Source organism: Hemiscyllium ocellatum (assembly GCF_020745735.1).
Source record: "Hemiscyllium ocellatum isolate sHemOce1 chromosome 38 unlocalized genomic scaffold, sHemOce1.pat.X.cur. SUPER_38_unloc_3, whole genome shotgun sequence".
Classification (NCBI taxonomy): domain Eukaryota; kingdom Metazoa; phylum Chordata; class Chondrichthyes; order Orectolobiformes; family Hemiscylliidae; genus Hemiscyllium; species Hemiscyllium ocellatum.
Window position 1 is genome coordinate 90,785 of NW_026867521.1, and position 27,969 is coordinate 118,753.

General features: G+C 45.8%; 1 protein-coding gene across 1 annotated transcript in view; it reads right to left on the reverse strand.

The window, feature by feature from the left end:
• Window positions 1-27,969, reverse strand: part of LOC132808758 (uncharacterized protein C14orf93 homolog) — a 151,923-nt gene that overhangs the window by 88,914 nt on the left and 35,040 nt on the right. Inside the window, exon 2 of the mRNA XM_060822202.1 lies at window positions 8,426-8,719. Within this exon, the coding sequence (XP_060678185.1) occupies window positions 8,426-8,719 (294 nt within the window). The remainder of the gene's footprint in view (window positions 1-8,425; window positions 8,720-27,969) is intronic.

The following is a 27,969-nucleotide window of genomic DNA, read 5'->3' on the forward strand; positions in this document are numbered from 1 at the left end:
GTGAGAGAGAGAGAGAGAGGAAATCAGCCAGGGTTCCTGCTCCTGATCACTGCCCAGTGATCCCTGGTTTGGAGAGAGAGAGGGGGGAAATCAGCCAGGGTTCCTGCTCCTGATCAGTGTCCAGTAATACCTGGGTTAGAGAGAGAGAGAGAGGGGAAATCAGCCAGGGTTCCTGCTCCAGATTACTGACCTGTGAACCCTGGGTTAGAGAGAGAGAGAGAGAGACGGGAAATCAGCCAGGGTTCCTGCTCATGATCATTGCCCAGTGATCCCTGGGTTAGAGAGAGAGAGGGGAAATCAGCCAGGGTTCCTGCTCCTGATCTCTGTTCAACGATCCCTGGGTTAGAGAGAATGAGAGAAGGGGGAAATCAGACAGGGTTACTGCTCCTGATCTCTGTTCAGCGATCCCTGGGTTAGAGAGAGAGAGAGAGAGAGGGAGAGAGAGAGAGAGCGAGGGGGAAATCAGCCAGGAATTTTGCTCCTGATCACTGTCCAGTCATCCCTGGGTTAGAGAGAGAGGGAGAGAGAGAGAGGGAGAGAGAGAGAGGGAGAGAGAGAGAGAGAGAGCGCGAGGGGGAAATCAGCCAGGGTCCTGCTCCTGATCACTGCCCAGTGATCCCTGTGTTAGAGAGTGAGAGAGAGAGAGAGAGAAGGCAAATCAGCCAGGGTTCCTGCTCCTGATCACTGTTCAGCGATCCATGGGTTAGAGAGAGAGAGAGCGAGAGAGAGAGGGGAAATCAGCCAGGGTTCCTGCTCCTGATCACTGTCCAGTGATCCCTGGGTTAGAGAGAGAGAGAGTGGGGAAATCAGCCAGGGATCCTGCTCCTGATCACTGCCCAGTGATCCCTGGATTAGAGAGAGAGAGAGAGAGAGAGGGGAAATCAGCCGGGGTTCCTGCTCCTGATCTCTGTTCAGAGAGCCCTGGGTTAGAGAGAGTGAGAGAAGGGGGAAATCAGACAGGAATCTTGCTCCTGATCACTGCCCAGTGATCCCTGGGTTAGACAGAGAGAGAGAGAGAGAGAGGAGGGAAATCAGCCAGGGTTCCTGATCCTGATCTCTGTTCAGCGATCCCTGGGTTAGAGAGAGTGAGAGAAGGGGGAAATCAGATAGGATTCTTGCTCCTGATCACTGCCCAGTGATCCCTGGGTTAGAGACAGAGAGAGAGAGAGAGAGGGGAATTCGGCCAGGGTTCCTGATCCTGATCACTGCCCAGTGATCCCTGGGTTAGAGAGAGAGAGAGAGAGAGGAAACCAGCCAGGGTTCCTGCTCCTGATCACTGTCCAGTCATCCCTCGGTTAGAGAGAGAGAGAGAGAGGGGGGAAATCAGACACGGCTCATGCTCCAGATTACTGTCCTGTGATCCCTGGGTTAGAGAGAAAGAGACAGAGAGAGACAGAGGGGAAACCAGCCAGGGTTCCTGCTCCTGATCACTGTCCAGTCATCCCTGGGTTAGAGAGAGAGAGAGAAGGGGGAAATCAGACAGGAATCTTGCTCCTGATCACTGCCCAGTGATCCCTGGGTTCGAGACAGAGAGAGAGAGAGGGGGGAATTCAGCCAGGGTTCCTGATCCTGATCACTGCCCAGTGATCCCTGGGTTAGAGAGAGAGAGGGGAAATCAGCCAGGATTCTTGGTCCTAATCACTGCCCAGTGATCCCTGGGTGAGAGAGAGTGAGAGAAGGGGGAAATCAGACAGGAATCTTGCTCCTGATCACTGTCCAGTGATCCCTGGGTTCGAGAGAGAGATGGGAAATCAGACAGGATTCCTGCTCATGATCATTGCCCAGTGATCCCTGGGTTAGAGAGAGAGAGAGAGAGAGTGGGGGGAAATCAGCCAGGGCTCCTGCTCTTGATCACTGACCAGTGATCCCTGGGTTAGAGAGAGAGGAGGGAGATCAGCCAGGATTCCTGCTCCTGATCACTGCTCAGTGATCCCTGGGTTAGAGACCGAGAGAGAGAGAGTGAGAGAGAGAGAGAGAGGAAATCAGCCAGGGTTCCTGCTCCTGATCACTGCCCAGTGATCCCTGGGTCAGAGAGAGAGAGAGAGGGGGGAAATCATCCAGGGTTCCTGCTCCTGATCACTGCCCAGTGATCCCTGGTTTGGAGAGAGAGAGGGGGGAAATCAGCCAGGGTTCCTGCTCCTGATCAGTGTCCAGTAATACCTGGGTTAGAGAGAGAGAGAGGGGAAATCAGCCAGGGTTCCTGCTCCAGATTACTGACCTGTGAACCCTGGGTTAGAGAGAGAGAGAGAGAGAGAGAGAGACGGGAAATCAGCCAGGGTTCCTGCTCATGATCATTGCCCAGTGATCCCTGGGTTAGAGAGAGAGAGGGGAAATCAGCCAGGGTTCCTGCTCATGATCTCTGTTCAACGATCCCTGGGTTAGAGAGAATGAGAGAAGGGGGAAATCAGACAGGGTTACTGCTCCTGATCACTGCCCAGTGATCCCTGGGTTAGAGAGAGAGGGGGGGAAATCAGACAGGATTCTAGCTCCTGATCACTGCCCAGTGATCCCTTAGAGAGAGAGAGAGAGATGGCGAGGGTAATCAGCCAGGGTTCCTGCTCCTGATCACTGCCCAACGGTCCCTGGGTTAGAGAGAGAGAGGAGGGAAATCAGCCAGGCTTCCTGCTCCTGATCAGTGTCCAGTAATACCTGGGTTAGAGAGAGAGAGAGAGAGAGGGGAAATCAGCCAGGGTTCCTGCTCCAGATTACTGACCTGTGAACCCTGGGTTAGAGAGAGAGAGAGAGAGAGAGAGAGGGGAAATCAGCCAGGGTTCCTGCTCATGATCATTGCCCAGTGATCCCTGGGTTAGAGAGAGAGAGGGGAAATCAGCCAGGGTTCCTGCTCCTGATCTCTGTTCAACGATCCCTGGGTTAGAGAGAATGAGAGAAGGGGGAAATCAGACAGGGTTACTGCTCCTGATCACTGCCCAGTGATCCCTGGGTTAGAGAGAGAGAGAGAGAGGGGAAATCAGCCAGGATTCTTGCTCCTGATCACTGCCCAGTGATCCCTGGGTTAGAGAGAGAGGGGGGGAAATCAGCCTGGATTCTAGCTCCTGATCACTGCCCAGTGATCCCTTAGAGAGAGAGAGAGATGGCGAGGGTAATGAGCCAGGGTTCCTGCTCCTGATCACTGCCCAACGGTCCCTGGGTTAGAGAGAGAGAGGAGGGAAATCAGCCAGGCTTCCTGCTCCTGATCACTGTCCAGTGATCCCTGGGTGAGAGAGAGAGGAGGGAGATCAGCCAGGCTTCCTGCTCCTGATGACTGTCCAGTGATCCCTGGGTTAGAGAGAGAGGGAAGGGGGAAATCAGCCAGGGTTCTTGCTCCTGATCACTGACCAGTGATCCCTCGGTTTGAGAGAGACGGGGGAAATCAGCCTGGATTCTAGCTCCTGATCACTGCCCAGTGATCCCTGGGTTAGAGAGAGAGAGAGAGAGAGAGACGGGAAATCAGCCAGGGTTCCTGCTCATGATCATTGCCCAGTGATCCCTGGGTTAGAGAGAGAGAGAGAGGGAGAGAGAGAGAGGGAGAGAGAGAGAGGGAGAGAGAGAGAGAGAGCGCGAGGGGGAAATCAGCCAGGGTCCTGCTCCTGATCACTGCCCAGTGATCCCTGTGTTAGAGAGTGAGAGAGAGAGAAGGGAAATCAGCCAGGGTTCCTGCTCCTGATCACTGTTCAGCGATCCATGGGTTAGAGAGAGAGAGAGGGAGAGAGAGAGGGGAAATCAGCCAGGGTCCCTGCTCCTGATCACTGTCCAGTGATCCCTGGGTTAGAGAGAGAGAGAGTGGGGAAATCAGCCAGGGATCCTGCTCCTGATCACTGCCCAGTGATCCCTGGGTTAGACAGAGAGAGAGAGAGAGGAGGGAAATCAGCCAGGGTTCCTGATCCTGATCTCTGTTCAGCGATCCCTGGGTTAGAGAGAGTGAGAGAAGGGGGAAATCAGATAGGATTCTTGCTCCTGATCACTGCCCAGTGATCCCTGGGTTAGAGACAGAGAGAGAGAGAGAGGGGAATTCAGCCAGGGTTCCTGATCCTGATCACTGCCCAGTGATCCCTGGGTTAGAGAGAGAGAGAGAGTGAGAGAGAGAGAGAGAGGAAATCAGCCAGGGTTCCTGCTCCTGATCACTGCCCAGTGATCCCTGGGTTAGAGAGAGAGAGAGAGAGGGGGGAAATCATCCAGGGTTCCTGCTCCTGATCACTGCCCAGTGATCCCTGTTTTGGAGAGAGAGAGGGGGGAAATCAGCCAGGGTTCCTGCTCCTGATCAGTGTCCAGTAATACCTGGGTTATAGAGAGAGAGAGAGAGAGAGAGAGGGGAAATCAGCCAGGGTTCCTGCTCCAGATTACTGACCTGTGAGCCCTGGGTTAGAGAGAGAGAGAGAGAGAGAGAGAGAGAGAGAGGAAATCAGCCAGGGTTCCTGCTCCTGATCAGTGTCCAGTAATACCTGGGTTATAGAGAGAGAGAGAGAGAGAGAGAGAGAGGGGAAATCAGCCAGGGTTCCTGCTCCAGATTACTGACCTGTGAGCCCTGGGTTAGAGAGAGAGAGAGAGAGAGAGAGAGAGAGAGAGAGAGACGGGAAATCAGCCAGGGTTCCTGCTCCTGATCAGTGTCCAGTCATCCCTGGGTTAGAGAGAGAGAGGGGAAATCAGCCAGGGTTCCTGCTCCTGATCTCTGTTCAACGATCCCTGGGTTAGAGAGAATGAGAGAAGGGGGAAATCAGACAGGGTTACTGCTCCTGATCACTGCCCAGTGATCCCTGGGTTAGAGAGAGAGAGAGAGAGGGGAAATCAGCCAGGATTCTTGCTCCTGATCACTGCCCAGTGATCCCTGGGTTAGAGAGAGAGGGGGGGAAATCAGCCTGGATTCTAGCTCCTGATCACTGCCCAGTGATCCCTTAGAGAGAGAGAGAGATGGTGAGGGTAATCAGCCAGGGTTCCTGCTCCTGATCACTGCCCAACGGTCCCTGGGTTAGAGAGAGAGAGGAGGGAAATCAGCCAGGCTTCCTGCTCCTGATCAGTGTCCAGTAATACCTGGGTTAGAGAGAGAGAGAGAGAGAGAGAGAGGCGAAATCAGCCAGGGTTCCTGCTCCAGATTACTGACCTGTGAACCCTGGGTTAGAGAGAGAGAGAGAGAGAGAGAGAGAGAGACGGGAAATCAGCCAGGGTTCCTGCTCATGATCATTGCCCAGTGATCCCTGGGTTAGTGAGAGAGAGGGGAAATCAGCCAGGGTTCCTGCTCCTGATCTCTGTTCAACGATCCCTGGGTTAGAGAGAATGAGAGAAGGGGGAAATCAGACAGGGTTACTGCTCCTGATCACTGCCCAGTGATCCCTGGGTTAGAGAGAGAGAGAGAGAGGGGAAATCAGCCAGGATTCTTGCTCCTGATCACTGCCCAGTGATCCCTGGGTTAGAGAGAGAGGGGGGGAAATCAGCCTGGATTCTAGCTCCTGATCACTGCCCAGTGATCCCTTAGAGAGAGAGAGAGATGGCGAGGGTAATCAGCCAGGGTTCCTGCTCCTGATCACTGCCCAACGGTCCCTGGGTTAGAGAGAGAGAGGAGGGAAATCAGCCAGGCTTCCTGCTCCTGATCACTGTCCAGTGATCCCTCGGTTTGAGAGAGACGGGGGAAATCAGCCTGGATTCTAGCTCCTGATCACTGCCCAGTGATCCCTTAGAGAGAGAGAGTGAGGCCAGGGGGAAATCAGCCAGGGTTCCTGCTCCTGATCACTGCCCAGTGATCCCTGGGTTAGAGAGAGAGAGAGAGAGAGGGAGTGAGAGAGAGAGAGCGAGGGGGAAATCAGACAGGAATTTTGCTCCTGATCACTGTCCAGTCATCCCTGGGTTAGAGAGAGAGAGAGGGAGAGGGGGAAATCAGCCAGGGTCCTGCTCCTGATCACTGCCCAGTGATCCCTGTGTTAGAGAGTGAGAGAGAGAGAGAGAGAGAAGGGAAATCAGCCAGGGTTCCTGCTCCTGATCACTGCACAGTTATCCCTCTGATAGAGAGGGAGAAATGGCGGGGGAATTCAGCCAGGGTCCCTGCTCCTGATCACTGTCCAGTGATCCCTTGGTTAGAGAGAGAGAGAGTGGGGAAATCAGCCAGGGTTCCTGCTCCTGATCACTGCCCAGTGATCCCTGGATTAGAGAGAGAGAGAGGGGAAATCAGCCGGGGTTCCTGCTCCTGATCTCTGTTCAGCGATCCCTGGGTTAGAGAGAGTGAGAGAAGGGGGTAATCAGACAGGAATCTTGCTCCTGATCACTGCCCAGTGATCCCTGGGTTAGACAGAGAGAGAGAGAGAGGAGGGAAATCAGCCAGGGGTCCTGCTCCTGATCACTGCCCAGTGATCCCTGGGTTTTAGAGAGAGAGAGAGAGAGAGAGAGAGAGAGAGCGGGGAAATCAGCCAGGGTTCCTGCTCCTGATCACTGCCCAGTGATCCCTGGCTGAGAGAGATAGAGAGAGAAGGGAAATCAGCCAGGGTTCCTGCTCCTGATCTGTGTTCAGCTATCCCTGGGTTAGAGAGAGAGAGAGAGAGAGAGAGAGAGAGAGAGAGAGAGAGAGAGACAGAGAGAGACAGAGAGAGAGAGGGGGGAAATCAGCCAGGGTTCCTGCTCCTGATCACTGCCCAGTGATCCCCCTGGGTTAGAGAGAGAGAGAGAGAGAGACAGACAGAGAGACAGAGAGAGAGAGATAGCGGGGGAATTCAGCCAGGGTTCCTGCTCCTGATCACTGCTCAGTGATCCCTGGGTTAGAGAGAGAGAGAGAGAGAGAGGGGCGGGAAATCAGCCAGGGTTCCTGCTCCTGATCACTGCCCAGTGATCCCTGGGTTAGAGAGAGAGAGAGAGAGATAGCGGGGGAAATCAGCCAGGGTTCCTGCTCCTGATCACTGCCCAGTGATCCCTGGGTTAGAGAGAGAGAGAGAGAGAGAGAGAGAGTGAGAGCGAGGGGCAAATCATCCAGGGTCCTGCTCCTGATCACTGTCTAGCGATCCCTGGGTTAGAGAGAGAGAGAGAAGGGGGAAATCAGACAGGAATCTTGCTCCTGATCACTGTCCAGTGATCCCCCTGGGTTTGAGAGAGAGAGAGAGAGACAGAGACAGAGAGACAGAGAGAGAGAGTGGGTAAATCAGCCAGGGTTCCTGCTCCTGATCACTGCCCAGTGATCCCTGGGTGAGAGAGAGAAGGGGGAAATCAGCCAGGGTTCCTGATCCTGATCAGTGTCCAGTGATACCTGGGTTAGAGAGAGAGAGAGAGAGAGGGAGGGGAAATCAGCCAGGGTTCCTGCTCCTAATCTCTGTTCAGTGATCCCTGGGTTAGAGAGAGTGAGAGAAGGGGGAAATCAGACAGGAATCTTGCTCCTGATATCTATTCAGCGATCCCTGGGTTAGAGAGAGGGAGAGAGATGGGAAATCAGGCAGGGTTCCCGCTCCTGATCACTGCCCAGTGATCCTTGGGTTAGAGAGAGAGAGAGAGACAGATGGGTAGTCAGGCAGGGTTCCTGCTCCTGATCACTGTCCAGTGATCCCTGGGTGAGAGAGAGAGAGAGAGAGAGAGAGGGGAAATCAGCCAGGGTTCCTGCTCCTGATCACTGTCCAGTGATCTCTGGGTTAGAGAGAGAGAGAGAGAGAGAGAAGTGGTAAATCAGCCAGGGTTCCTGCTCCTGATCACTGTCCGGTGATCCCTGGGTTAGAGAGAGAGAGAGAGAGAGATAGCGGGGGAATTCAGCCAGGGTTCCTGCTCCTGATCACTGCTCAGTGATCCCTGGGTTAGAGAGAGAGAGAGAGAGAGAGGGGCGGGAAATCAGCCAGGGTTCCTGCTCCTGATCACTGCCCAGTGATCCCTGGGTTAGAGAGAGAGAGAGAGAGATAGCGGGGGAAATCAGCCAGGGTTCCTGCTCCTGATCACTGCCCAGTGATCCCTGGGTTAGACAGAGAGAGGGGAAATCAGCCAGGGTTCCTGCTCCTGATCACTGCCCAGTGATCCCTGGGTTAGAGAGAGAGAGGGGAAATCAGCCAGGGTTCCTGCTCCTGATCACTGCCCAGTGATCCCTGGGTTAGACAGAGAGAGGGGAAATCAGCCAGGGTTCCTGCTCCTGATCACTGTCCAGTGATCCCTGGGTTAGACAGAGAGAGGGGAAATCAGCCAGGGTTCCTGCTCCTGATCACTGTCCAGTGATCCCTGGGTTAGATAGAGAGAGGGGAAATCAGCCAGGGTTCCTGCTCCTCATCACTGCCCAGTGATCCCTGGGTTAGAGTGAGAGAGGGGAAATCAGCCAGGGTTCCTGCTCCTGATCACTGCCCAGTGATCCCTGGGTTAGAGAGAGAGGGGGGGAAATCAGCCAGGGTTCCTGCTCCTGATCACTGCCCAGTGATCCCTGGGTTAGAGAGAGAGGAGGGAGATCAGCCAGGGTTCCTGCTCCTGATTGTGATAAACTCACCGACAACACCACATCTCGTTTTCGGCGTGAACTCTTTAGCCGCCGGGATCGTGCAGGGACTGTGTAGCTGGGAGCTGTTGCAGTGACCGCTGTAAACCCTGAGTGGAAAATGTCCTCCATAATTTTCAGATTGGGGCCTGAAGAGTCCTCCGATCCCTGCGACGCCTCTGGGTATAACTCAGGCTGCAAGTCCGAGTCCGCCCGGGAGTCTGTACACAGAGAGGATGGTCTGCATGTCGGAGAGCTGGGGAGGTGGTGGACAGGGGAACAGGCAGCGGTACAGGTATCACAGACCTGGATGGGAGACAGGACAACAGAGGTGGTCCTGAGACATGGGTGGCTGTGTATATTATAGGGACTGGCAGCGCTCTGTATATCATACACACAGTGACTGCAGTTGTGTATTATAGAGAACAGCAGTCCCTCTGTGAATTATAGTGAACAGCAGTCCCTCTGTGAATTATAGTGAACAGCAGTCCCTGTGTATATTATAGTGAACAGCAGTCCCTGTGTGTAATATAGTGAACTGCAGTCCCTGTGTGTATTATAGTGAACAGCAGTCCCTGTGTATATTATAGTGAACAGCAGTCCCTGTGTGTATATTATAGAGAACAGCAGTCCCTGTGTGTATTATAGTGAACAGCAGTCCCTGTGTATATTATAGTGAACAGCAGTCCCTGTGTGTATTACAGTGAACAGCAGTCCCTGTGTGTATTACAGTGAACAGCAGTCCCTGTGTGTATTACAGTGAACAGCAGTCCCTGTGTGTATTATAGTGAACAGTAGTCCCTGTGTGTATTATAGTGAACAGCAGTCCCTGTGTGTATTATAGAGAACAGCAGTCCCGGTGTATATTATAGTGAACAGCAGTCCCTGTGTGTATTATAGAGAACAGCAGTCCCTGTGTGTATTATAGAGAACAGCAGTCCCTGTGTATATTATAGTGAACAGCAGTCCCTGTGTATATTATAGTGAACAGCAGTCCCTGTGTGTATTATAGTGAACAGCAGTCCCTGCGTATATTATAGTGAACAGCAGTCCCTGTGTGTACTATAGTGAACAGCAGTCCCTGTGTATATTATAGTGAACAGCAGTCCCTGTGTGTATTATAGAGAACAGCAGTCCCTGTGTGTATTATAGAGAACAGCAGTCCCTGCGTATATTATAGTGAACAGCAGTCCCTGTGTGTATTATAGTGAACAGCAGTCCCTGTGTATATTATAGTGAACAGCAGTCCCTGTGTGTATTATAGAGAACAGCAGTCCCTGTGTGTATTATAGAGAACAGCAGTCCCTGTGTATATTATAGTGAACTGCAGTCCCTGTGTGTATTATAGTGAACAGCAGTCCCTGTGTGTATTATAGTGAACAGCAGTCCCTGTGTGTATTATAGTGAACAGCAGTCTCTGTGTATATTATAGTGAACAGCAGTCCCTGTGTGTATTATAGAGAGCAGCACTCACTGTGTGTATTATAGAGAACAGCAGTCCCTGTGTATATTATAGAGAACAGCAGTCCCTGTGTGTATTATAGTGAACAGCAGTCCCTGTGTGTATTATAGAGAACAGCAGTCACTGTGAGTATATTATAGTGAACAGCAGTCCCTGTGTATATTATTGTGAACAGCATTCACTGTGTGTATTATAGAGAACAGCAGTCCCTGTGTGTTTTATAGAGAACAGCAGTCCCTGTGTGTATTATAGCGAACAGCAGTCCCTGTGTATATTAAAGTGAACTGCAGTCCCTGTGTGTGTTTTAGTGAACAGCAGTCACTGTGTGTATTATAGAGAACAGCAGTCCCTGTGTGTATTATAGAGAACAGCAGTCCCTGTGTGTATTATAGAGAACAGCAGTCCCTGTGTATATTATAGTGAACAGCAGTCCCTGTGTGTATTATAGTGAACTGCAGTCCCTGTGTGTATTATAGTGAACAGCAGTCACTGTGTGTATTATAGAGAACAGCAGTCCCTGTGTGTATTATAGAGAACAGCAGTCCCTGTGTATATTATAGTGAACAGCAGTCCCTGTGTGCATTATAGAGAACAGCAGTCCCTGTGTGTATTATAGTGAACAGCAGTCCCTGTGCGTATTATAGAGAACAGCAGTCCCTGTGCATATTATAGAGAACAGCAGTCCCTGTGTATATTATAGTGAACAGCAGTCCCTGTGTATATTATAGAGAACAGCAGTCCCTGTGTATATTATAGTGAACAGCAGTCCCTGTGTATATTATTGTGAACAGCAGTCACTGTGTGTATTATAGTGACCAGCAGTCCCTGTGTGTATTATAGTGACCAACAGTCCCTGTGTGTATTATAGTGAACAGCAGTCCCTGTGTGTGTTTTAGTGAACAGCAGTCACTGTGTGTATTATAGAGAACAGCAGTCCCTGTGTGTATTATAGAGAACAGCAGTCCCTGTGTATATTATAGTGAACAGCAGTCCCTGTGTGTATTATAGTGAACAGCAGTCACTGTGTGTATTATTGTGAACAGCAGTCCCTGTGCATATTATAGAGAACAGCAGTCCCTGTGTATATTATAGTGAACAGCAGTCCCTGTGTATATTATTGTGAACAGCAGTCACTGTGTGTATTATAGTGAACAGCAGTCCCTGTGTGTATTATAGTGAACAGCAGTCCCTGTGTGTATTATAGTGAACAGCAGTCACTGTGTGTATTATAGAGAACAGCAGTCCCTGTGTATATTATAGTGAACAGCAGTCCCTGTGTATATTATAGTGAACAGCAGTCCCTGTGTGTATTATAGTGAACAGCAGTCCCTGTGTGTATTATTGTGAACAGCAGTCCCTGTGTATATTATAGAGAACAGCAGTCTCTGTGTATATTATAGTGAACAGCAGTCCCTGTGTATATTATAGAGAACAGCAGTCTCTGTGTATATTATAGTGAACAGCAGTCCCTGTGTGTATTATAGTGAACAGCAGTCCCTGTATGTATTATAGAGAACAGCAGTCCCTGTGTATATTATAGTGAACAACAGTCCCTGTGTATATTATAGTGAACAGCAGTCCCTGTGTGTATTATAGTGAACAGCAATCCCTGTGTGTATTATAGAGAACAGCAATCCCTGTGTGTATTATAGAGAACAGCAGTCCCAGTGTGAATTATAGTGAACAGCAGTCACTGCGTGTATTATAGAGAACAGCAGTCCCTGTGTATATTATAGTGAACAGCAGCCCCTGTGTGTATTATAGAGAACAGCGGTCCCTGTGTGTATTATATGAACAGCAGTCCCTGTGTATATATAGTGAACAGCAGTCCCTGTGTGTATGTTATAGTGAACAGCAGTCCCTGTGTATATTATTGTGAACAGCACTCACTGTGTGTATTATAGAGAACAGCAGTCCCTGAGTGTATTATCGTGAACAGCAGTCCCTGAGTGCATTACAGTGAACAGCAGTCCCTGTGTATATTATAGTGAACAGCAGTCCCTGTGTATATTATAGTGAACAGCAAACCCTGTGTGTATTATAGTGAACAGCAGTCCCTGTGTGTATTATAGTGAACAGCAGTCCCTGTGTGTATTATAGAGAACAGCAGTCCCTGTGTATATTATAGTGAACAGCAGTCCCCGTGTATATTATAGTGAACAGCAGTCCCTGCGTATATTATAGTGAAGAGCAGTCCCTGTGTGTATTATAGTGAACAGCAGTCCCTGTGTGTATTATAGTGAACAGCAGTCCCTGTGTATATTCTCGAGTACAGCAGTCCCTGTGTGTATTATAGAGAACAGGAGTCCCTGCGTATATTATAGTGAACAGCAGTCCCTGTGTGTATTATAGTGAACAGCAGTCCCTGTGTATATTATAGTGAACAGCAGTCCCTGTGTGTATTATAGAGAACAGCAGTCCCTGTGTGTATTATAGAGAACAGCAGTCCCTGTGTATATTATAGTGAACAGCAGTCCCTGTGTGTATTATAGTGAACAGCAGTCCCTGTGTGTATATTATAGTGAACAGCAGTCCCTGTGTGTATTATAGAGAACACCAGTCCCTGTGTGTATTATAGTGAACAGCAGCCCCTGTGTGTATTATAGAGAACAGCAGTCCCCGTGTATATTATAGTGAACAGTAGTCCCTGTGTGTATTATAGAGAACACCAGTCCCTGTGTGTATTATAGTGAACAGCAGTCCCTGTGTATATTATAGTGAACAGCAGTCCCTGTGTGTATTATTGTGAACAGCAGTCCCTGTGTATATTATAGAGAACAGCAGTCTCTGTGTATATTATAGTGAACAGCAGTCCCTGTGTGTATTATAGTGAACAGCAGTCCCTGTGTGTATTATAGAGAACAGCAGTCCCTGTGTATATTATAGTGAACAACAGTCCCTGTGTATATTATAGTGAACAGCAGTCCCTGTGTGTATTATAGTGAACAGCAGTCCCTGTGTGTATTATAGAGAACAGCAGTCCCTGTGTGTATTATAGTGAACAGCAATCCCTGTGTGTATTATAGAGAACAGCAATCCCTGTGTGTATTATAGAGAACAGCAGTCCCAGTGTGAATTATAGTGAACAGCAGTCACTGCGTGTATTATAGAGAACAGCAGTCCCTGTGTATATTATAGTGAACAGCAGCCCCTGTGTGTATTATAGAGAACAGCGGTCCCTGTGTGTATTATATGAACAGCAGTCCCTGTGTATATATAGTGAACAGCAGTCCCTGTGTGTATGTTATAGTGAACAGCAGTCCCTGTGTATATTATTGTGAACAGCACTCACTGTGTGTATTATAGAGAACAGCAGTCCCTGAGTGTATTATCGTGAACAGCAGTCCCTGAGTGCATTACAGTGAACAGCAGTCACTGTGTATTATAGTGAACAGCAGTCCCTGTGTATATTATAGTGAACAGCAAACCCTGTGTGTATTATAGTGAACAGCAGTCCCTGTGTGTATTATAGTGAACAGCAGTCCCTGTGTGTATTATAGAGAACAGCAGTCCCTGTGTATATTATAGTGAACAGCAGTCCCCGTGTATATTATAGTGAACAGCAGTCCCTGCGTATATTATAGTGAAGAGCAGTCCCTGTGTGTATTATAGTGAACAGCAGTCCCTGTGTGTATTATAGTGAACAGCAGTCCCTGTGTATATTCTCGAGTACAGCAGTCCCTGTGTGTATTATAGAGAACAGCAGTCCCTGCGTATATTATAGTGAACAGCAGTCCCTGTGTGTATTATAGTGAACAGCAGTCCCTGTGTATATTATAGTGAACAGCAGTCCCTGTGTGTATTATAGAGAACAGCAGTCCCTGTGTGTATTATAGAGAACAGCAGTCCCTGTGTATATTATAGTGAACAGCAGTCCCTGTGTGTATTATAGTGAACAGCAGTCCCTGTGTGTATATTATAGTGAACAGCAGTCCCTGTGTGTATTATAGAGAACACCAGTCCCTGTGTGTATTATAGTGAACAGCAGCCCCTGTGTGTATTATAGAGAACAGCAGTCCCCGTGTATATTATAGTGAACAGCAGTCCCCGTGTGTATTATAGTGAACAGCAGTCCCTGTGTGTATATTATAGTGAACAGCAGTCCCTGTGTGTATTATAGAGAACACCAGTCCCTGTGTGTATTATAGTGAACAGCAGTCCCTGTGTGTATTATAGAGAACAGCAGTCCCTGTGTGTATTATAGTGAACAGCAGTCCCTGTGTATATTATAGTGAACAGCAGTCCCTGTGTATATTATAGTGAACAGCAGTCCCTGTGTGTATTATAGAGAACAGCAGTCCCTGTGTGTATTATAGTGAACAGCAGTCGCTGTGTGTATATTATAGTGAACAGCAGTCCTTGTGTATATTATAGAGAACAGCAGTCCCTGTGTGTATTATAGAGAACAGCAGTCCCTGTGTGTATTATAGTGAACAGCAGTCGCTGTGTGTATATTATAGTGAACAGCAGTCCCTGTGTATATTATAGAGAACAGCATTCCCTGTGTGTATTATAGTGAACAGCAGTCCCTGTGTGTATTATAGAGAACAGCGGTCCCTGTGTGTATTATATGAACAGCAGTCCCTGTGTATATATAGTGAACAGCAGTCCCTGTGTGTATATTATAGTGAACAGCAGTCCCTGTGTATATTATTGTGAACAGCACTGACTGTGTGTATTATAGAGAACAGCAGTCCCTGTGTGTATTATAGTGAACAGCAGTCCCTGTGTGCATTACAGTGAACAGCAGTCCCTGTGTATTATAGTGAACAGCCGTCCCTGTGTATATTATAGTGAACAGCAAACCCTGTGTGTATTATAGTGAACAGCAGTCCCTGTGTGTATTATAGTGAACAGCAGTCCCTGTGTGTATTATAGAGAACAGCAGTCCCTGTGTATATTATAGTGAACAGCAGTCCCGTGTATATTATAGTGAACAGCAGTCCCTGCGTATATTATAGTGAAGAGCAGTCCCTGTGTGTATTATAGTGAACAGCAGTCCCTGTGTGTATTATAGTGAACAGCAGTCCCTGTGTATATTCTCGAGTACAGCAGTCCCTGTGTATATTATAGAGAACAGCAGTCCCTGTGTATATTATAGTGAACAGCAGTCCCTGTGTATATTATAGTGAACAGCAGTCCCTGTGAATATTATAGTGAACAGCAGTCCCTGTGTGTATTATAGAGAACAGCAGTCCCCGTGTATATTACAGTGAACAGCAGTCCCTGTGTGTATTATAGTGAACAGCAGTCACTGTGTGTATTATAGAGAACAGCAGTCCCTGTGTATATTATAGTGAACAGCAGTCCCTGTGTATATTATAGTGAACAGCAGTCCCTGTGTGTATTATAGTGAACAGCAGTCCCTGTATGTATTATAGAGAACAGCAGTCCCTGTGTATATTATAGTGAACAGCAGTCCCTGTGTGTATTATAGTGAACAGCAGTCCCTGTGTGTATTATAGAGAACAGCAGTCCCTGTGTGTATTATAGTGAACAGCAGTGCCTGTGGGTATTAAAGAGAACAGCAGTCCCTGTGTGTATTATAGTGAACAGCAATCCCTGTGTGTATTATAGAGAACAGCAATCCCTGTGTGTATTATAGAGAACAGCAGTCCCAGTGTGAATTATAGTGAACAGCAGTCACTGTGTGTATTATAGAGAACAGCAGTCCCTGTGTATATTATAGTGAACAGCAGCCCCTGTGTGTATTATAGAGAACAGCGGTCCCTGTGTGTATTATATGAACAGCAGTCCCTGTGTATATATAGTGAACAGCAGTCCCTGTGTGTATGTTATAGTGAACAGCAGTCCCTGTGTATATTATTGTGAACAGCAGTCCCTGTGTGTATTATAGAGAACAGCAGTCCCTGTGTGTATTATCGTGAACAGCAGTCCCTGTGTGCATTATAGTGAACAGCAGTCACTGTGTATTATAGTGAACAGCAGTCCCTGTGTATATTATAGTGAACAGCAAACCCTGTGTGTATTATAGTGAACAGCAGTCCCTGTGTGTATTATAGTGAACAGCAGTCCCTGTGTGTATTATAGAGAACAGCAGTCCCTGTGTATATTATAGTGAACAGCAGTCCCCGTGTATATTATAGTGAACAGCAGTCCCTGCGTATATTATAGTGAAGAGCAGTCCCTGTGTGTATTATAGTGAACAGCAGTCCCTGTGTGTATTATAGTGAACAGCAGTCCCTGTGTATATTCTAGAGTACAGCAGTCCCTGTGTGTATTATAGAGAACAGCAGTCCCTGCGTATATTATAGTGAACAGCAGTCCCTGTGTGTATTATAGTGAACAGCAGTCCCTGTGTATATTATAGTGAACAGCAGTCCCTGTGTGTATTATAGAGAACAGCAGTCCCTGTGTATATTATAGTGAACAGCAGTCCCTGTGTGTATTATAGTGAACAGCAGTCCCTGTGTGTATATTATAGTGAACAGCAGTCCCTGTGTGTATTATAGAGAACACCAGTCCCTGTGTGTATTATAGTGAACAGCAGCCCCTGTGTGTATTATAGAGAACAGCAGTCCCCGTGTATATTATAGTGAACAGCAGTCCCTGTGTGTATTATAGTGAACAGCAGTCCCTGTGTGTATATTATAGTGAACAGCAGTCCCTGTGTGTATTATAGAGAACACCAGTCCCTGTGTATATTATAGTGAACAGCAGTCCCTGTGTATATTATAGTGAACAGCAGTCCCTGTGTGTATTATAGAGAACAGCAGTCCCTGTGTGTATTATAGTGAACAGCAGTCCTTGTGTATATTATAGAGAACAGCATTCCCTGTGTGTATTATAGTGAACAGCAGTCCCTGTGTGTATTATAGAGAACAGCGGTCCCTGTGTGTATTATATGAACAGCAGTCCCTGTGTATATATAGTGAACAGCAGTCCCTGTGTGTATATTATAGTGAACAGCAGTCCCTGTGTATATTATTGTGAACAGCACTCCCTGTGTGTATTATAGAGAACAGCAGTCCCTGTGTGTATTATAGTGAACAGCAGTCCCTGAGTGCATTACAGTGAACAGCAGTCCCTGTGTATTATAGTGAACAGCCGTCCCTGTGTATATTATAGTGAACAGCAGTCCCTGTGTGTATTATAGTGAACAGCAGTCCCTGTGTGTATTATAGAGAACAGCAGTCCCTGTGTATATTATAGTGAACAGCAGTCCCCGTGTATATTATAGTGAACAGCAGTCCCTGCGTATATTATAGTGAAGAGCAGTCCCTGTGTGTATTATAGTGAACAGCAGTCCCTGTGTGTATTATAGTGAACAGCAGTCCCTGTGTATATTCTAGAGAACAGCAGTCCCTGTGTATATTATAGAGAACAGCAGTCCCTGTGTATATTATAGTGAACAGCAGTCCCTGTGTATATTATAGTGAACAGCAGTCCCTGCGTATATTATAGTGAACAGCAGTCCCTGTGTGTATTATAGAGAACAGCAGTCCCCGTGTATATTATAGTGAACAGCAGTCCCTGTGTGTATTATAGTGAACAGCAGACCCTGTGTGTATATTATACTGAACAGCAGTCCCTGTGTATATTATAGAGAACAGCATTCCCTGTGTGTATTATAGTGAACAGCAGTGCCTGTGTGTATTATAGAGAACAGCGGTCCCTGTGTGTATTATATGAACAGCAGTCCCTGTGTATATATAGTGAACAGCAGTCCCTGTGTGTATATTATAGTGAACAGCAGTCCCTGTGTATATTATTGTGAACAGCAGTCACTGTGTGTATTATAGAGAACAGCAGTCCCTGTGTGTATTATAGTGAACAGCAGTCCCTGAGTGTATTACAGTGAACAGCAGTCCCTGTGTATTATAGTGAACAGCCGTCCCTGTGTATATTATAGTGAACAGCAAACCCTGTGTGTATTATAGTGAACAGCAGTCCCTGTGTGTATTATAGTGAACAGCAGTCCCTGTGTGTATTATAGAGAACAGCAGTCCCTGTGTATATTATAGTGAACAGCAGTCCCCGTGTATATTATAGTGAACAGCAGTCCCTGCGTATATTATAGTGAAGAGCAGTCCCTGTGTGTATTATAGTGAACAGCAGTCCCTGTGTGTATTATAGTGAACAGCAGTCCCTGTGTATATTCTAGAGAACAGCAGTCCCTGTGTATATTATAGAGAACAGCAGTCCCTGTGTATATTATAGTGAACAGCAGTCCCTGTGTATATTATAGTGAACAGCAGTCCCTGCGTATATTATAGTGAACAGCAGTCCCTGTGTGTATTATAGAGAACAGCAGTCCCCGTGTATATTATAGTGAACAGCAGTCCCTGTGTGTATTATAGTGAACAGCAGACCCTGTGTGTATATTATAGTGAACAGCAGTCCCTGTGTGTATTATAGAGAACACCAGTCCCTGTGTGTATTATATTGAACAGCAGTCCCTGTGTGTATTATAGAGAACAGCAGTCCCTGTGTGTATTATAGTGAACAGGAGTCCCTGTGTGTATTATAGTGAACAGCAGTCCCTGTGTGTATTATAGTGAACAGCAGTCCCTGTGAATATTATAGTGAACAGCAGTCCCTGTGTGTATTATAGAGAACAGCAGTCCCTGTGTGTATTATAGTGAACAGCAGTCCTGTGTATATTATAGAGAACAGCATTCCCTGTGTGTATTATAGTGAACAGCAGACCCTGTGTGTATTATAGAGAACAGCGGTCCCTGTGTGTATTATATGAACAGCAGTCCCTGTGTATATATAGTGAACAGCAGTCCCTGTGTGTATATTATAGTGAACAGCAGTCCCTGTGTATATTATTGTGAACAGCAGTCCCTGTGTATTATAGTGAACAGCCGTCCCTGTGTATATTATAGTGAACAGCAGTCCCTGTGTGTATTATAGTGAACAGCAGTCCCTGTGTGTATTATAGTGAACAGCAGTCCCTGTGTGTATTATAGAGAACAGCAGTCCCTGTGTATATTATAGTGAACAGCAGTCCCCGTGTATATTATAGTGAACAGCAGTCCCTTGTGTATATTATAGTGAAGAGCAGTCCCTGTGTGTATTATAGTGAACAGCAGTCCCTGTGTGTATTATAGTGAACAGCAGTCCCTGTGTATATTCTAGAGAACAGCAGTCCCTGTGTATATTATAGAGAACAGCAGTCCCTGTGTATATTATAGTGAACAGCAGTCCCTGTGTATATTATAGTGAACAGCAGTCCCTGCGTATATTATAGTGAACAGCAGTCCCTGCGTGTATTATAGTGAACAGCAGTCCCTGTGTATATTATAGTGAACAGCAGTCCCTGTGTGTATTATAGAGAACAGCAGTCCCTGCGTATATTATAGTGAACAGCAGTCCCTGTGTGTATTATAGTGAACAGCAGTCCCTGTGTGTATTATAGAGAACAGCAGTCCCTGTGTATATTATAGTGAACAGCAGTCCCTGTGTGTATTATAGTGAACAGCAGTCCCTGTGTGTATATTATAGTGAACAGCAGTCCCTGTGTGTATTATAGAGAACACCAGTCCCTGTGTGTATTATAGTGAACAGCAGCCCCTGTGTGTATTATAGAGAACATTAGTCCCCGTGTATATTATAGTGAACAGCAGTCCCTGTGTGTATTATAGAGAACACCAGTCCCTGTGTGTATTATAGTGAACAGCAGTCCCTGTGTGTATTATAGAGAACAGCAGTCCCTGTGTGTATTATAGTGAACAGCAGTCCCTGTGTATATTATAGAGAACAGCAGTCCCTGTGTGTATTATAGTGAACAGTAGTCCCTGTGTGTATTATAGAGAACAGCAGTCCCTGTGTATATTATAGTGAACAGCAGTCCCTGTGTGTATTATAGAGAACAGCAGTCGCTGTGTGTATATTATAGAGAACAGCAGTCCCTGTGTATATTATAGTGAACAGCAGTCCCTGTGTGTATCTCGTGAACAGCAGTCCCTGTGTGTATTATAGAGAACAGCAGTCGCTGTGTGTAATATAGTGAACAGCAGTCCCTGTGTGTATTATAGTGAACAGCAGTCCCTGTGTGTATTATAGAGAACAGCAGTCCCTGTGTATATTATAGTGAACAGCAGTCCCTGTGTATATTATAGAGAACAGCAGTCGCTGTGTGTAATATAGTGAACAGCAGTCCCTGTGTGTATTATAGTGAACAGCAGTCCCTGTGTGTATTATAGTGAACAGCAGTCCCTGTGTGTATTATAGTGAACAGCATTCCCTGTGTGTACTATAGTGAACAGTAGTCCCTGTGTGTATTATAGTGAACAGCAGTCCCTGTGTATATTATCGTGAACAGCAGTCCCTGTGTGTATTATAGTGAACAGCAGTCCCTGTGTATATTATAGTGAACAGCAGTCCCTGTGTGTATTACAGTGAACAGCAGTCCCTGTGTGTATTATAGAGAACAGCTGTCCCTGTGTGTATTATAGAGAACAGCAGTCGCTGTGTGTATTATAGAGAACAGCAGTCCCTGTGTGTAATATAGAGAACAGCAGTCCCTGTGTATATTATAGTGAACAGCAGTCCCTGTGTGTATTATAGTGAACAGCAGTCCCTGTGTGTATTACAGTGAACAGCAGTCCCTGTGTGTATTACAGTGAACAGCAGTCCCTGTGTATATTATAGAGAACAGCAGTCCCTGTGTGTATTATAGAGAACAGCAGTCCCTGTGTGTCTTACAGTGAACAGCAGTCCCTGTGTGTATTATAGAGAACAGCAGTCCCTGTGTATATTATAGAGAACAGCAGTCCCTCTGTATATTATAGTGAACACCAGTCCCTGTGTGTATTATAGTGAACAGCAGTCCCTGTGTGTATTATAGTGAACAGCAGTCCCTGTGTATATTCTAGAGAACAGCAGTCCCTGTGTATATTATAGAGAACAGCAGTCCCTGTGTATATTATAGTGAACAGCAGTCCCTGTGTATATTATAGTGAACAGCAGCCCCTGTGTATATTATAGAGAACAGCAGTCCCTCTGTGTATTATAGTGAACAGCAGTCCCTGTGTATATTATAGTGAACAGCAGTCCCTGTGTTTATTATAGTGAACAGCAGTCCCTGTGTGTATTATAGAGAACAGCAGTCCCTGCGTATATTATAGTGAACAGCAGTCCCTGTGTGTATTATAGTGAACAGCAGTCCCTGTGTATATTATAGTGAACAGCAGTCCCTGTGTGTATTATAGTGAACAGCAGTCCCTGTGTGTATTATAGAGAACAGCAGTCCCTGTGTGTATTATAGAGAACAGCAGTCCCTGTGTATATTATAGTGAACAGCAGTCCCTGTGTGTATTATAGTGAACAGCAGTCCCTGTGTGTATATTATAGTGAACAGCAGTCCCTGTGTGTATTATAGAGAACACCAGTCCCTGTGTGTATTATAGTGAACAGCAGCCCCTGTGTGTATTATAGAGAACAGCAGTCCCTGTGTATATTATAGTGAACAGCAGTCCCTGTGTGTATTATAGTGAACAGCAGTCCCTGTGTGTATATTATAGTGAACAGCAGTCCCTGTGTGTATTATACAGAACACCAGTCCCTGTGTGTATTATAGTGAAAACCAGTCCCTGTGTGTATTATAGTGAACAGCAGTCCCTGTGTATATTATAGTGAACAGCAGTCCCTGTGTGTATTATAGTGAACAGCAGTCCCTGTGTGTATTATAGAGAACACCAGTCCCTGTGTGTATTATAGAGAACAGCAGTCCCTGTGTATATTATAGTGAACAGCAGTCCCTGTGTGTATTATACAGAACACCAGTCCCTGTGTGTATTATAGTGAACAGCAGTCCCTGTGTGTATTATTGAGAACAGCAGTCTCTGTGTGTATTATAGTGAACAGCAGTCCCTGTGTGTATTATAGAGAACAGCAATCACTGTGTGTATTATAGTGAACAGCAGTCCCTGTGTGTATTATAGTGAACAGCAGTCCCTGTGTATATTATAGTGAACAGCAGTCCCTGTGTGTATTATAGAGAACAGCAGTCCCTGTGTGTATTATAGTGAACAGCAGTCCCTGTGTATATTATAGAGAACAGCATTCCCTGTGTGTATTATAGTGAACAGCAGTCCCTGTGTGTATTATAGAGAACAGCAGTCCCTGTGTGTATTATAGTGAACAGCAATCCCTGTGTGTATTATAGTGAACAGCAGTCCCTGTGTGTATTATAGAGAACACCAGTCCCTGTGTGTATTATAGTGAACAGCAGTCCCTGTGTATATTATAGTGAACAGCATTCCCTGTGTGTATTATAGTGAACAGCAGTCCCTGTGTGTATTATCGTGAACAGCAGTCCCTGTGTGTATTATAGTGAACAGCAGTCCCTGTGTATATTATAGTGAACAGCAGTCCCTGTGTGTATTACAGTGAACAGCAGTCCCTGTGTGTATTATAGAGAACAGCTGTCCCTGTGTGTATTATAGAGAACAGCAGTCCCTGTGTGTATTATAGTGAACAGCAGTCCCTGTGTATATTATAGAGAACAGCAGTCCCTGTGTGTATTATAGTGAACAGTAGTCCCTGTGTGTATTATAGAGAACAGCAGTCCCTGTGTATATTATAGTGAACAGCAGTCCCTGTGTGTATTATAGAGAACAGCAGTCGCTGTGTGTATATTATAGAGAACAGCTGTCCCTGTGTATATTATAGTGAACAGCAGTCCCTGTGTGTATTTAGTGAACAGCAGTCCCTGTGTGTATTATAGAGAACAGCAGTCGCTGTGTGTAATATAGTGAACAGCAGTCCCTGTGTGTATTATAGTGAACAGCAGTCCCTGTGTGTATTATAGAGAACAGCAGTCCCTGTGTATATTATAGTGAACAGCAGTCCCTGTGTATATTATAGAGAACAGCAGTCGCTGTGTGTAATATAGTGAACAGCAGTCCCTGTGTGTATTATAGTGAACAGCAGTCCCTGTGTGTATTATAGTGAACAGCAGTCCCTGTGTGTATTATAGTGAACAGCATTCCCTGTGTGTACTATAGTGAACAGTAGTCCCTGTATGTATTATAGTGAACAGCAGTCCCTGTGTATATTATCGTGAACAGCAGTCCCTGTGTGTATTATAGTGAACAGCAGTCCCTGTGTATATTATAGTGAACAGCAGTCCCTGTGTGTATTACAGTGAACAGCAGTCCCTGTGTGTATTATAGAGAACAGCTGTCCCTGTGTGTATTATAGAGAACAGCAGTCGCTGTGTGTATTATAGAGAACAGCAGTCCCTGTGTGTAATATAGAGAACAGCAGTCCCTGTGTATATTATAGTGAACAGCAGTCCCTGTGTGTATTATAGTGAACAGCAGTCCCTGTGTGTATTACAGTGAACAGCAGTCCCTGTGTGTATTACAGTGAACAGCAGTCCCTGTGTATATTATAGAGAACAGCAGTCCCTGTGTATATTATAGAGAACAGCAGTCCCTCTGTATATTATAGTGAACACCAGTCCCTGTGTGTATTATAGTGAACAGCAGTCCCTGTGTGTATTATAGTGAACAGCAGTCCCTGTGTATATTCTAGAGAACAGCAGTCCCTGTGTATATTATAGAGAACAGCAGTCCCTGTGTATATTATAGTGAACAGCAGTCCCTGTGTATATTATAGTGAACAGCAGCCCCTGTGTATATTATAGAGAACAGCAGTCCCTGTGTGTATTATAGTGAACAGCAGTCCCTGTGTATATTATAGTGAACAGCAGTCCCTGTGTTTATTATAGTGAACAGCAGTCCCTGTGTGTATTATAGAGAACAGCAGTCCCTGCGTATATTATAGTGAACAGCAGTCCCTGTGTGTATTATAGTGAACAGCAGTCCCTGTGTATATTATAGTGAACAGCAGTCCCTGTGTGTATTATAGTGAACAGCAGTCCCTGTGTGTATTATAGAGAACAGCAGTCCCTGTGTGTATTATAGAGAACAGCAGTCCCTGTGTATATTATAGTGAACAGCAGTCCCTGTGTGTATATTATAGTGAACAGCAGTCCCTGTGTATATTATAGTGAACAGCACTCCCTGTGTGTATTATAGAGAACAGCAGTCCCTGTGTGTATTATAGTGAACAGCAGTCCCTGAGTGTATTACAGTGAACAGCAGTCCCTGTGTATTATAGTGAACAGCCGTCCCTGTGTATATTATAGTGAACAGCAAACCCTGTGTGTATTATAGTGAACAGCAGTCCCTGTGTGTATTATAGTGAACAGCAGTCCCTGTGTGTATTATAGAGAACAGCAGTCCCTGTGTATATTATAGTGAACAGCAGTCCCCGTGTATATTATAGTGAACAGCAGTCCCTGCGTATATTATAGTGAAGAGCAGTCCCTGTGTGTATTATAGTGAACAGCAGTCCCTGTGTGTATTATAGTGAACAGCAGTCCCTGTGTATATTCTAGAGAACAGCAGTCCCTGTGTATATTATAGAGAACAGCAGTCCCTGTGTATATTATAGTGAACAGCAGTCCCTGTGTATATTATAGTGAACAGCAGTCCCTGCGTATATTATAGTGAACAGCAGTCCCTGTGTGTATTATAGAGAACAGCAGTCCCCGTGTATATTATAGTGAACAGCAGTCCCTGTGTGTATTATAGTGAACAGCAGTCACTGTGTGTATTATAGAGAACAGCAGTCCCTGTGTATATTATAGTGAACAGCAGTCCCTGTGTATATTATAGTGAACAGCAGTCCCTGTGTGTATTATAGTGAACAGCAGTCCCTGTGTGTATTATTGTGAACAGCAGTCCCTGTGTATATTATAGAGAACAGCAGTCCCTGTGTATATTATAGTGAACAGCAGTCCCTGTGTGTATTATAGTGAACAGCAGTCCCTGTGTGTATTATAGAGAACAGCAGTCCCTGTGTATATTATAGTGAACAGCAGTCCCTGTGTGTATTATAGTGAACAGCAGTCCCTGTGTGTATTATAGAGAACAGCAGTCCCTGTGTGTATTATAGTGAACAGCAGTCCCTGTGGGTATTATAGAGAACAGCAGTCCCTGTGTGTATTATAGTGAACAGCAATCCCTGTGTGTATTATAGAGAACAGCAGTCCCTGTGTGTATTATAGAGAACAGCAGTCCCAGTGTGTATTATAGTGAACAGCAGTCACTGTGTGTATTATAGAGAACAGCAGTCCCTGTGTATATTATAGTGAACAGCAGCCCCTGTGTGTATTATAGAGAACAGCGGTCCCTGTGTGTATTATATGAACAGCAGTCCCTGTGTATATATAGTGAACAGCAGTCCCTGTGTGTATGTTATAGTGAACAGCAGTCCCTGTGTATATTATAGTGAACAGCACTCCCTGTGTGTATTATAGAGAACAGCAGTCCCTGTGTGTATTATCGTGAACAGCAGTCCCTGAGTGTATTATAGTGAACAGCAGTCCCTGTGTATTATAGTGAACAGCAGTCCCTGTGTATATTATAGTGAACAGCAAACCCTGTGTGTATTATAGTGAACAGCAGTCCCTGTGTGTATTATAGTGAACAGCAGTCCCTGTGTGTATTATAGAGAACAGCAGTCCCTGTGTATATTATAGTGAACAGCAGTCCCCGTGTATATTATAGTGAACAGCAGTCCCTGCGTATATTATAGTGAAGAGCAGTCCCTGTGTGTATTATAGTGAACAGCAGTCCCTGTGTGTATTATAGTGAACAGCAGTCCCTGTGTATATTCTAGAGAACAGCAGTCCCTGTGTGTATTATAGAGAACAGCAGTCCCTGCGTATATTATAGTGAACAGCAGTCCCTGTGTGTATTATAGTGAACAGCAGTCCCTGTGTATATTATAGTGAACAGCAGTCCCTGTGTGTATTATAGAGAACAGCAGTCCCTGTGTATATTATAGTGAACAGCAGTCCCTGTGTGTATTATAGTGAACAGCAGTCCCTGTGTGTATATTATAGTGAACAGCAGTCCCTGTGTGTATTATAGAGAACACCAGTCCCTGTGTGTATTATAGTGAACAGCAGCCCCTGTGTGTATTATAGAGAACAGCAGTCCCTGTGTATATTATAGTGAACAGCAGTCCCTGTGTGTATTATAGTGAACAGCAGTCCCTGTGTGTATATTATAGTGAACAGCAGTCCCTGTGTGTATTATAGAGAACACCAGTCCCTGTGTGTATTATAGTGAACAGCAGTCCCTGTGTGTATTATAGAGAACAGCAGTCCCTGTGTGTATTATAGTGAACAGCAGTCCCTGTGTATATTATAGTGAACAGCAGTCCCTGTGTATATTATAGTGAACAGCAGTCCCTGTGTGTATTATAGAGAACAGCAGTCCCTGTGTGTATTATAGTGAACAGCAGTCCCTGTGTATATTATAGAGAACAGCATTCCCTGTGTGTATTATAGTGAACAGCAGTCCCTGTGTGTATTATAGAGAACAGCGGTCCCTGTGTGTATTATATGAACAGCAGTCCCTGTGTATATATAGTGAACAGCAGTCCCTGTGTGTATATTATAGTGAACAGCAGTCCCTGTGTATATTATAGTGAACAGCACTCCCTGTGTGTATTATAGAGAACAGCAGTCCCTGTGTGTATTATAGTGAACAGCAGTCCCTGAGTGTATTACAGTGAACAGCAGTCCCTGTGTATTATAGTGAACAGCCGTCCCTGTGTATATTATAGTGAACAGCAAACCCTGTGTGTATTATAGTGAACAGCAGTCCCTGTGTGTATTATAGAGAACAGCAGTCCCTGTGTATATTATAGTGAACAGCAGTCCCCGTGTATATTATAGTGAACAGCAGTCCCTGCGTATATTATAGTGAAGAGCAGTCCCTGTGTGTATTATAGTGAACAGCAGTCCCTGTGTGTATTATAGTGAACAGCAGTCCCTGTGTATATTCTAGAGAACAGCAGTCCCTGTGTATATTATAGAGAACAGCAGTCCCTGTGTATATTATAGTGAACAGCAGTCCCTGTGTATATTATAGTGAACAGCAGTCCCTGCGTATATTATAGTGAACAGCAGTCCCTGTGTGTATTATAGAGAACAGCAGTCCCCGTGTATATTATAGTGAACAGCAGTCCCTGTGTGTATTATAGTGAACAGCAGACCCTGTGTGTATATTATACTGAACAGCAGTCCCTGTGTATATTATAGAGAACAGCATTCCCTGTGTGTATTATAGTGAACAGCAGTGCCTGTGTGTATTATAGAGAACAGCGGTCCCTGTGTGTATTATATGAACAGCAGTCCCTGTGTATATATAGTGAACAGCAGTCCCTGTGTGTATTATAGTGAACAGCAGTCCCTGTGTATATTATAGTGAACAGCACTCCCTGTGTGTATTATAGAGAACAGCAGTCCCTGTGTGTATTATAGTGAACAGCAGTCCCTGAGTGTATTACAGTGAACAGCAGTCCCTGTGTATTATAGTGAACAGCCGTCCCTGTGTATATTATAGTGAACAGCAAACCCTGTGTGTATTATAGTGAACAGCAGTCCCTGTGTGTATTATAGTGAACAGCAGTCCCTGTGTGTATTATAGAGAACAGCAGTCCCTGTGTATATTATAGTGAACAGCAGTCCCCGTGTATATTATAGTGAACAGCAGTCCCTGCGTATATTATAGTGAAGAGCAGTCCCTGTGTGTATTATAGTGAACAGCAGTCCCTGTGTGTATTATAGTGAACAGCAGTCCCTGTGTATATTCTAGAGAACAGCAGTCCCTGTGTATATTATAGAGAACAGCAGTCCCTGTGTATATTATAGTGAACAGCAGTCCCTGTGTATATTATAGTGAACAGCAGTCCCTGCGTATATTATAGTGAACAGCAGTCCCTGTGTGTATTATAGAGAACAGCAGTCCCCGTGTATATTATAGTGAACAGCAGTCCCTGTGTGTATTATAGTGAACAGCAGACCCTGTGTGTATATTATAGTGAACAGCAGTCCCTGTGTGTATTATAGAGAACACCAGTCCCTGTGTGTATTATATTGAACAGCAGTCCCTGTGTGTATTATAGAGAACAGCAGTCCCTGTGTGTATTATAGTGAACAGGAGTCCCTGTGTGTATTATAGTGAACAGCAGTCCCTGTGTGTATTATAGTGAACAGCAGTCCCTGTGAATATTATAGTGAACAGCAGTCCCTGTGTGT